This window comes from Phoca vitulina, unplaced genomic scaffold (assembly GCF_004348235.1).
Source record: "Phoca vitulina isolate PV1807 unplaced genomic scaffold, GSC_HSeal_1.0 scaffold7, whole genome shotgun sequence".
Classification (NCBI taxonomy): domain Eukaryota; kingdom Metazoa; phylum Chordata; class Mammalia; order Carnivora; family Phocidae; genus Phoca; species Phoca vitulina.
Genome location: NW_022589710.1, coordinates 28,854,258 through 28,865,602, shown reverse-complemented (window position 1 = coordinate 28,865,602; position 11,345 = coordinate 28,854,258). Strand labels below are relative to the sequence as shown.

The 11,345-nt window shown below is 42.2% G+C and overlaps 1 protein-coding gene across 1 annotated transcript; it reads left to right on the top strand.

The window, feature by feature from the left end:
• Positions 1-10,571: 10,571 nt before the first annotated feature.
• LOC116632665 (ferritin light chain-like) lies at positions 10,572-10,943 on the top strand. The gene has a single exon (XM_032404602.1). It carries the CDS (start codon positions 10,572-10,574, stop codon positions 10,941-10,943), a length of 372 nt encoding a protein of 123 aa, XP_032260493.1.
• The last annotated feature ends 402 nt before the right edge of the window (positions 10,944-11,345 follow it).

Sequence of the window (11,345 nt, the reverse complement as noted above, 5' to 3'; positions counted from 1 at the left end):
TTCCTCTGGATACGTACTCTCATAACACAGAACTCTGGATGTCAGCCCTCCTAGCCTCCTCAGGGACCTCACTTAATCAGGATTACCCTTTCTGTCTGTATCTTCACTCTTTCCCTCTCTGTCAGCCATTCATGCATCAGGGCTCTCTCCACTCAAATGGAGGGAGAAGAGGAGTTCCTTCAAACTCTAGACCACCCCATCTACCCCATCCCTTGCAAAGCCAGGTTTTTGATTGGTTGGTTGATTGCTTGGTTAAGAAGCAACTTACTTGACTGTATTCTCACTACCCATTCACTTATTCCTCATACTACCGTAAACTCCTCCTGCAACCACAGCTGGATTCTGAAACACTTGTCATCAATGATCTCTCCACTGCTAACCCCTCTTTGTCACTTGACACCACTGATTACTTCTGGAAATGCTTCTCTTTCCTTGACTAGAGGGACCATAACTACATGGTTCTTCTGTCTTCTCTTCTCCTTCTCTGTAGCCTGAAGCTCCTTCTCAGTCTCCTCTTGAGTTTCTCTTCTCTGTCACTTTTGTGTTGGTGTCCCTCAGGGTTCCAGCCTTGTCCCTTTATTCTCTCACTTTGCAGTTCCTCCCTTGTCTTATATTATAATCTGTGTTCCCAAGCGAGGGCCAAGTTGGTGCATTTTTGCAACCCCTACCACTAAGGAAAAGGCAACTGTATTAGTCCACATTCTCCAGAGAAATAGAACCAATAGGTTATAATATATATTGAGAGAGAGAAAGAGAGAGAGATTTATCTTAAGGAACTGGTGATTCCTTAACTCATGTGATTCTGGAAACTGGCAAATCCAAAATCTTACAGGTGGGCAGGTAGGATGGAGACTCAGAGAAGAGCCAATGTTGCAGTTCAAGTCCCAAGGCAGTCTACTGGCAGAATTTCTTTTCTTCCAGGGAGGTCAGGCTTTCTCTAGTAAGACCTTCAACTGATTAGGTGAGGCTCACCACATTAGGAAGGATAATCAGCTTTACCCTAAATCTCCTGATTTGTATGTTAATTCCATCTAAAAACTATTTTCATAGAATCATCTAGAATAATATTTGACCAAATATTTGGATACTGTGGCTTAGTCAAGTTGATACCCAAAAGTAACCATCATGGGTATCTTTGGACTCTGAGGGCAATAGATACCACATTTGGGTCTGCTACTCTAACTAATTTACTGAGTGATTTAGTTTGCTAACTTCGAGTGGGGCCCAGAACAAGAAAGAACTCTGTCCAGGGCTTTTGTGTCCTATCATAATTTGAAACTTATGACTCAGCAGATTCAATAATGCTGGGGGTATCCACAGGAGATGAGAAAACTGTATATGGCGTCCGGCAAGTCTCAGTAGAAGAATCAGAGTGCAGACATCTAGGTTTGGGGATATATTGAATGCTACTGTGCCCTAATCGAGTTCAAGTACCCAACCATGAAACTATACCAAGTGACCAGGTGACCTGAGCTGCCCATTATAAATGATGTAATCCAACCCATCAACCCATTTTGGGTGTGGGAAAGGATGTTCATCATCAAAAAGATATGGCTTATGTAAGATCTAGCTTGAGCAGGTTCTGAAAGCACAAATGAGTTACACAAACATGCTATCTACACCGGAGCCACTTCTCCTTCACTCACACCTATGGTCTCATACGAAATTCCACTTGATCAAGGAAGCAAAAATTTGAGCCTGGTTTAGAGATGCAACTACACAATATGTGGGCACCAGCTGAAAGTCAACTGCTGCAGAATCATAATCCCATTCAAGGGTGGCCCTGAAAGACAATAGGGAGGATAAATCTTCCCAGTGGGCAGAAAGTCAAGCCATCCATTTGGTGTTCACTTTGCCTGAAAGGAGAGATGCTTATATATTTAGGTCTACACAGATTCATGGGCTGGAGGTTAGTGACCTAGAAGGTGCAAGATTGAAGAACTGAGAACAAGGAGTTTTGGGAAAGAATCATGTGGATATGTCCACTTAATAATCGACATAGAATGTAAGGACATTTCTTTTCCATGTGAATGCTCATCTAGGGTATAAGATTGCAATTCTCTATAATCAGGGGAGCAAGAAGAGCCAGTATGGGTATGCCAACCTCTTCCCTTGGTCACCCTGCAATTTATTAAATGAGCTCGTGAATAAAACAGCCATAGTAAGCAGGGATGGAGGTTATGCAAGGGTTCAAGCATGTGGACTTCTCACCGAGACTAATCTAGCTACCACCACTGCTAAGTGCCCAGCCTACCACCCAGCAGAAAACTACACTGAACCCTGGTACACAGCACCACACCATGGGTGGAACAGCAGCCGTCAGATAGCAGGTTGATTTTTACTAAACACCTTCCATCATGAAGGGAGCAGTGACTGGCCCTCACTGGAATAGACACTCATTCTAGATGGGGATTTACCTCCCCTGCAGGCAATGCTTCTGCCATCACCACCATCTGTGTATTTACTGAATGCCTATTCACTGTCACAGAATCCCACACAATATTGTACTGACAAAAGAACTCATTTCACAGCAAAAAGAGTGAGGCAATGGGCTAAGACCCAAGGGATTTGCTAGAAGTGGCTAACATTATAGAATCGTTGGAATGGCTATCAAAGACCCTGTTTTGGTGACAAATGAGAGACAAAGACAATGCCTTGCAACATGAGGGTGCTCTTCTACAAAGTGCAGTATATGCTCCAAATCAGCTGCCAAGATGTATGGCTCCTTTTTTTTTTTTTTTTTTTTACCCCACAGATTATATAGGTGCAGAAACCAAGGGGAAGACAGGAGAGTAGCCTTTCTTGTTATTAGACCTCATCATCTACTTAACAGTTTTGCTTCTGCTCTCGTCAGGTTTAGAGGTCTTAGTTCCCAAAGGGGGAAGGTTTCTCCCAGGAGACATACCATGGTTCAGTTTGAACTGAAAATTGAGGTTTCCATCAGGCCATTTTGTGTTTTCTCAAGCCACTGAACAAGAGGAGGGATATACTCTACTGACTGTGTGATGGATCTGTACCAAGGGTATCTGGCCTCTTCTTAGTTCTCTTACAACTGCTGTAACCAGCTTGTACAAAATAGCCTGAGGTTTTCTCAACTTTATCAAAGTCTCCCATTCCAGAAAACTCTGCAGTCCTAGACAAACTGGGGCAGTTGGTTACCCAAATAACTTGCTTGAGACATTGTAGGCATTCAGTAAAATTGCTTTAGGGTGGATCTTGTTTATATCAGACTAAATCCATCACTACCCTCCCAAAATAGATTTTTTTTTTTTAAATAGGCTCTGTACCCAGCATGGAGCCCAATGTGGGGCTTGAACTCATGGCCCTGAGATCAAGACCTGAGCTGAGATCAAGAGTTGGACACTTAACTGAGTCACCCAGGTGCCCCCAAAATATATCTTTAATGACACCCAAACTTATTTTGCATCCTAGGGAGAAATGTTTGATGGTAACATTGGCTTGCCCCTTCTTTCGCTCACTTCTCACAATTATCTTCAGTGGCTTACATGCCTTTGAGGACAGAGATATGCTTTCTTGGCAAGTTGAAGAGAAAGCCTTGGAAGTCACATGCTTCAGCTCAGTTATGCTCTTCACTCATATTTTCCCATGTTTTCTAGGGCATGGATGTTATCTTTTTTGGTGAATTCTCATAAATCCAATTTTTTCAGCACTAGGGAAAATTTATGTTAGATATGGAAGAAACCATAGAAATCATCTCATCCAAACCCAGCATTTCATGTTCATTTACAACACTGTTATTTAAACTTCTTTATTTTTGTTTTAGTTTATGATTTGTCATGTTCACAAAGCATTCATTTCCTTAAGTGACCAAAAATTATACTTGTACATTTAATCCAGTGAGTAATTTATTTTTTTGCATGTAAAATGATTGTGAGCTCTGACTTTCAAAACCTAGAAAAAGCTCAGTGTTCTTTAGCATCTCATCAAAAATCACTACTCAATGAGGGTTTGTTGACGAGGGACCCTGGTCTTCTAAGGATTGCACATCGGTCTCATTTTCTATTGTGTCTGGGTAATGACATCAGTGATTGTCAAAAGATCTGTTTGCAGATGGACTTGGCTTATAGCACCAATCACAGAGTAGAACTCAAGATTAAGATGGATTTCATTCAGGTCAGCAATAACTAAGGTAAAACAATACCCTCCCACAAAACCTCCATTGGTGCTACTCTCCACCAAATAATGGGGTAAACAGATTATTAGTTTTGTGTTATGTTCTTATGAATCAGTTTTAATATTCCAATGACAACAATAAAGAAGAGCAGAATTTGCAGGAACGACAAACTGAATTTAAACAATGACCAAGAAATATTCATCATGCTTAGAAACTCATGCAAGGGTTTATCAGAGTCCACTTGCTATGATATTACCCGGAAAGGAGATTCCGACTGTCAGCTAAAAGCCACAGAAAAGGATTTTTTTAAACCATATTTTTCCTTCTTTGACTTTAAAATTCATTGTTTTATTACTTTATTTCCTCATTTTGAGTGCATTGGGACTGTTATGGGAGATCTGAATTCCCGCTGGTGTGGGAAATTGAAAAAAACCAAGATGACAGGAGTAGGAGGGTCAACAGCACCAAACTCCTTTCAGCTCCTAGCCTGACAGTAGAGGATACAATGTCAAGATTAGTAAAAAGCCCAGATCCAAGCATTAAGAATGCCCCACTAAGAAGTTCTATAAATACTTTTGTCAAAAGTTATTTAATACTGGGAAAAGAGAAATCATGGATATCTCTGAAAGAAAAAAAACGTTTTGGGTGCTTGGGTGGCTCAGTGGGTTAAGCGTCTGCCTTCGGCTCAGGTCATGATCCCAGGGTCCTGGGATCAAGTCCTGCATCAGGCTCTCTGCTCAGGGGGGAGTCTGCTTCTCCCTCTGCCCCTCTCCCCACTCATGTGCACGCTCTCTCACTCACTCACTCACTTTCTCTCTCTTAAGTAAATAAATAATATCTTTAAAAAAAAAAAGAAAAGAAAGTTTTGATTAAAAGGAGTTCAAATCAGCAGCTGAAGCCTTACACAACAGCTTCTGGTTTGAATGATCTGTCAACTCTTTCCTCGTTTCTTCTCATAAATCCTGTAGTTACTCTGGTCTCATCAAGCTGTAGGAGGGTACTGTGAGAGGCAAACAATTCTGAAAGGGCTCCAGAGCAGAGACCAAATCTAGGATAGAGCTGTAAGATCCTTTATTTAGAAGTCAGGAAGACTTAGGTCAGTGCCTCATAGATCCTGCAGACAGAGAGAAAGGCGTCTAAGGATTTTAAGAGTATTCTTGCAGACTTTCTCTGTTTCAGCAACGGGGCTTCTAAGAAGAATCTAAGGCCATTATCCCACAGCAGTTTTACAGGGAGTCCAAGACAGAGGAAAGCTTATTCCAAAGAGAATTGTGAGTCTGACGTCTATATGATGGAATGGATTATAAATTGACACTCAGGAACTCCACAAGGTTTTTAAATTATATCAGCATGATCTGAAAAAGACAGACATACAGCACCTGCATGCTTTTACCAGCATTTCTCAAAATGTAGTCCACAAATTACTTGTGATCCACATCAGACCTGATCTGAATGGAGGTGGGGGGGGGTTTGCATATCTGGCAATCAGTATTTTTAATAGGTAATACTATGGATGTTAAAGTTCGATATCCACCTCAAACAGACCTATTTACTCATTCTTAAATATATTGTTCCTTGTAGCACTGCCTTCCATTCTCTCGTGTAGGAACATTGCTGCCTTCCATTCCTCACATAATATCCATAGTTTAAATTTTGTGCATTCTGTCCTTTCAGTAAATGGTAGTGGATCAATTGGACAAGGAGAATGTGATGCCTCTTTCACATTAGACACACAAAAATTAATTTGAAATGGATTGTAGCCCTAAATATGAAAAGTAAAATAATGTTTTTAGAGGAAAACGTAGGAGAATATCTTCATAAACTTGAGGTATAAAATATAAGAGAAAAAAGTACAAAACAAAAGAATAAAAATTATACTTAATTAAAATTAAGACCTCTTAGTCAAAAAAACACCATTAAAAGAATGAAATGCAGAGTAGAACTGGGAGAAAAATCTGCAATACATATATCCAACAAAGTACTGGTATCCGGAATAGGTAAAGAATCCCTACAACTCTAAGAGAAAAAGACAGATCTATCTTAATAAGCTTAATAAGCTTATCTATTTTATTATAGCTATTGATGGATGTGAAGTGGTATCTCCTTGTAGTTTTGATTTGCACTTCCCTAATAATTACTGATGTTAAGCATCTTTTTTTTTCTTTAAGTAAGCTCTACACCCAACTTGGGGTTTGAACTCATGACCCTGAGATCAAGAGTTGCATACTTTACCCACAGAGCCAGCCAGGAGCCCTGGGCACCTTTTTATATACCTGTTGGCCATTTGGATATCTTCTTTGGAGAAATGTCTGTTTAAGGTCTTTGTCCATTTTTAATGTAGTTTATTCATGTTTTTTTACTTTTGAGTTCTATGGTCAGAAGCCTTAATATTTTAAACACGTTTGTACTAAAAAAAAAAAAAAGTTTGCACTACCCTAAGAGATCTACAGAGTCAATGCTATCCCAATCAAAATTCAATGACATTTTTTACTGAAATAGAGAAAATAATCCTAAAATTCATAGGGAACCACAAAAGACCCAAAATAGCCAAAGCAATCTTGAGAAAGAAGAACAAAGATGAAGTTATTAATACTTCCTGATTTCAGGGTGCCTGGGTGGCTCAGTCAATTAAGCAGCTATCTTCAGCTCAGATCATGATCTCAAGGGTCCTGGGATGGAGCCCCTCGTCAGGCTCCCTGCTCAGCAGGGAGTCTGTTTATCCCTCTCTCTCTGCTCCTTCCCCTGCTTGTGCGCGGTCTCTCTCTCTGTCTCTCAAATAAATAAATAAAATCTTAAAAAAAAAAAACCTTCCTGATTTCAAAACATATTACAAGGCTACAGTAATTAAAACAGTATAGTACTAGCATAAAGACAGACATATAGACCAATGGAGTGGAATAGAAAGCCCAAAAACAAACCCACACACATATGATCAGATAATCTTTGACAACAATGCTGAGAATACACAAGAGAGAAAAGACAACCTTTTCAATAAATGGTTCTGAGAAAATTGGACATCCATATGCAAAAAAATGAAATTGGATCCCTACTTTACAGCATACACAAAAATCAACTCAAAATGGGTTAAAGACTTTGGGGCGCCTGGGTGTCTCAGTCAGTTAAGCGTCCAACTCTTGATTTTGGCTCAGGTCATGATCTCAGGGTCATGAGATCAAGCTCCATGTTGGGCTCCACACTGGGCGTGGATTCTGCTTGAGATTCTCCCTTTCCCTCTGCCCCTCTTCCCCACTCCCACAGACTCTCCCCCCAAAAAGGGGGGGATTAAAGACTTAAATTTAAGACTGAAAACTTCTAGAAAACTTCTAGAAAAAAGTAAAGGGGAAAAGCTCCTTGATGTTGGTCTTGGTAATGACTTCTTGGATATCATACCAAAAGCATAGGCAACAAAAGCAGAAATAGATAAGTGGGACTACATCAAACTGAAAAGCTTCAGCACAGCAAAGGAAGCAGTCAATAGACTAAAAAGGCAACCTACAGAATGGGAGAAAATATTGCAAACCATGTATCTGAAAGGGTTTTTTTTTTTTTTTAAGATTTTATTTATTTGAAAGAGAGAGAGAGAATGAGAGAGAGAGAGAGAGCACGAGCATGGAGGAGTGGCAGGCAGAGGGAAAAGCAGAATTCCTGCTGAGCAGGCAGCCCGATGCAGAGCTCGATCCCAAGACCCCGGGGTCATGACCTGAGCTGAAGGCAGATGCTTAACTGAGCCACCCAGGCACCCCGAAAGGGGGTTAATTTTTAAACACCCATTTTAAGTCTCATTTGAGGACTTAATGAAAAGTCACAGACACATGAAGTGTCTTCTCCTTATAAGTGGTGCAAGTCTCCATAACAACATGGAGCCCACACAGCATGGACCCAACATTACACTGACTGCTCAGGGTGATCATGTTCCTGCTGGGTGGAGTCACCCACTACCCGGGGCACCCAGATCTCTGACCTGGGCTGAGATGCAAGAGGTAGGACCACAATGGGGAAGGGGAAAAATAACAGAGGGAGCCCTTGACTGGTGCATGAAAAAAAGGGAACCGACCATACTTTGCTCTTGTGCACAAGCACCTCAGTGCATTCTAGAACTGCCATGCCAAAAATTAAACAGAAGCCTTTGTTTGGAGATTGGCTCAGACGTGCCCTTTAGATCTCAGCTCGAAGGCTCTTCTGCCTGTTCCTGCCTCAGAAGTCTCATAGTGCATGGCCCTGGGTGCATCGCCCTGCATCATGGTTTTTGTTGTTGTTGTTGTTTTTATCATACTGAAGAATGATGCTGAACAACGATACTACCCAAAAGTGTGAGTGTGGTTGGAAAGATTAATGAGAGGTTTGTATTTTGATTTGTGGCTTTGGTCACTGCTTGCCTCTCAAGCTGCCTGTTTCGATTCAAATTAAGCAGCGCTTCTCGGACGATGTGTGCCAGCAAGCTGTACGTGCAGTTGCCGCCCTCCATCCATCACGGCACGACTTACCCCACTCCAAGTTCCAGGTCAGCATTTCCTGATTGCATTCCTCGTCCCCGTCACGCTTCTAGCTGCCCTACTTCTAGCCATTCACCACGCAGCAGTTGTTGCTGTTAGCTGACGCTTTCACATGACCAGTCCTGCGGAGCGGGCCAGATGGGAATGCCAGTGGGCTGCTGCCAGCCGGATGTTGCCTGGGATTTGTTAGTGATCCTAAGTATCAGAGAGAAACGTCCCTAGCAAAATCTGTGTTGAAGCAAATGAAACACCCGAGGACATCGAAGGCCTACCTCCTTCTCTCCAAAGTTAGAATGGGCTGCAGTATGGACTAGAACTCAAGCAGATAGGCTTTTGAGTCACACTACGGAGGTGGGCCACAAACTTGAGCAGGTCCTTTAGTTCTGCTTAGTTACCTTAGTCTTGGGGTCATTGCAAGAACAGTTAATTTATGTAAAGCGATTAGAACAACGCCTGTCACATTAAGAATCCTGTAAGTGTTTGCTATTGCTATTTTTCTGCTCACTCTGCTTAGTCTGCTTAGGTTGACAACTTCAGATCATTTATTTATTCCTTCAATCAATATTTACTGAGTACCTATGATGTTCCAGGTACTGTGGACAGTGATCCATTTCCTTTGTGGTAAGCCTCAGTGTGATCATCTGGAAACCCCTTTGCACTCACAGCTGTGCAACTATGGGAACAATAAGACCTCAGAGAAGAAACTGCTGACCGGTTTGCCTCGGCAGACAAATCCCTAGGCAGCTTCTCGATTCCCATGCTCCCAGAATAGCCTAGGAAGAACAGAGGCAGACAGAGAACATGGAAGACACAGCATTGACTTGAACAGATGCTCTCCTCCTCCCCCCCAACTCCCTATTCACCCAGAAACTCTGACATATTCTCAAGCAGGGGAGGAGGTTGGAGAGAGGACAGGGGTAGATGAAGAGTAGGTGTAGAGGAGTCCTACAAACAGCTAAGGTTATCTTTCTAGCCGATATGGCAAGATGAAGGTGCAAAATAGAATTAAATGGATTTAGAGAAAAGTACTACAGTAAAGCATATGAAATTGCTGATATTTGACAATTTTTAACTTATGAAACATCAGTTTCATATGGTTCACCCTGGAAAAGGTGCAACATTTCTTGTGCTTCCTGAGTTTATATAACAGTCATATCTGCCACACCTGTTTTAAATTATCTTAGAAACGCTCAGGTATAAGAAATCATCATCATGAGAATTGAGCCTCACATTGAAACATGAAGACAAATTTTGGTCACCCGTGTTGGAAATTTGATGAATGAGCTCACAGAAGCCCAGATAACAATTGACATGTGGAAGTCTTATTTATTCTACTCAATAAACCAATATCAACTGATTGGATTTCTTTCTTTAGTTCACTTTCTAACTGGATCCTAGTAATACTCCTTCACAAAATGGGCTTATTAAAAAGCTCAGGAAGATTTGGGGTCTCTAGAACTTCTCAGGGACCAGGTTAAATGGTGGGCTGTATTCCTTACCAACTTCTTTATCCTTATTAAATCTTTATGTATATTCTCATCTGGTTGGACCCAGAGTTAAGATTACATATTTTTTAGAGGGTGGCCCCCTGTATCACCAAGATTAGAAACCTTCCATCTAAACTGAACACTAAAACATGTTTCACACATTTTAAAAACAGGTTTACTCAGGCAGTGTGCCGGGAGGTTCCATGGATCTGTCTTTTGCTTCAACAGTGTTTGGATGGAACAACCCAGGGATGCCTCCTCTACCAACCTCTGACCAACCTCCGACTTTTCCTCCAGTCACAACCTTGGGAGCCATCTTCTCGGCCAACCTCTGCCTCTGGGACCAGCCAACACCCTATTTTGAGCTTAGCGCCTTATTATGGATCAGCCCTGAGCTCCCAGATTCATCAGAATGATTCCACCCAGGTGGAGGCCGCCGTCAACCACCTGGTCAACATGCATCTGCGGGCCTCCTACACCTACGTCTCTCTGGTCTCCTGTTTTTATGGTGAAGATGTGGCTCTGGAGGACGTGGGCTCCTTCTTTCTCAAGCTGGCTGAGGGGAAGCTTGAGGGTGCTGAACATCTCTTGAAGATGCCAAACCAGTGCGGCAGCCTCGTCCTTGTCCAGAAACCTTCCCAAGATGAGTGGGGTAAAGCCCTGGATGCCATAGAAGCCACCCTGGTTCTGGAGAAGAACCGGAACCAGGCCCTTCTGGATCTGCATGCCCTGGGTTCTGCCCTCGCAGACCCCCATCTCTGCGACTTCCTGGAGAACCACTTCCTAGATGAGGCGGTGAAGCACATCAAGAAGATGGGGACCACCTGACTCACCTCCGCAGCCTAGCTGCCCCCAGGCTGGGCTGGGTGAGGATCTCATCCAAAGATTCACCCTCAAGCACAACCCTGAAGCCCAGCAGCCTTTGAGGGGCCCCTCTGGCAAACCCTGGCGCCAGGGCTTCTGCTTGAGTCTCTCCCTGCAGCCACGAGGCAGCTTTTTAACCACTCTGGAGCCCTCTCCCAAGCCATGCACCAAATGGAAACAATAAAGTTTTTTGCAGGAAAAAAAAAAACAAAACAAACAGGTACACTCAATGTCCTAGCAAATTCTCCATCTAGAAATTTACTTGAAGAATATAATTAAAGATATACACAAAGATTTAGGTTTAAAGGTTGTATTAGTAAGAGAACAACTGGCACACTCAAACTAGGATAATTCACGTGGGGTTCA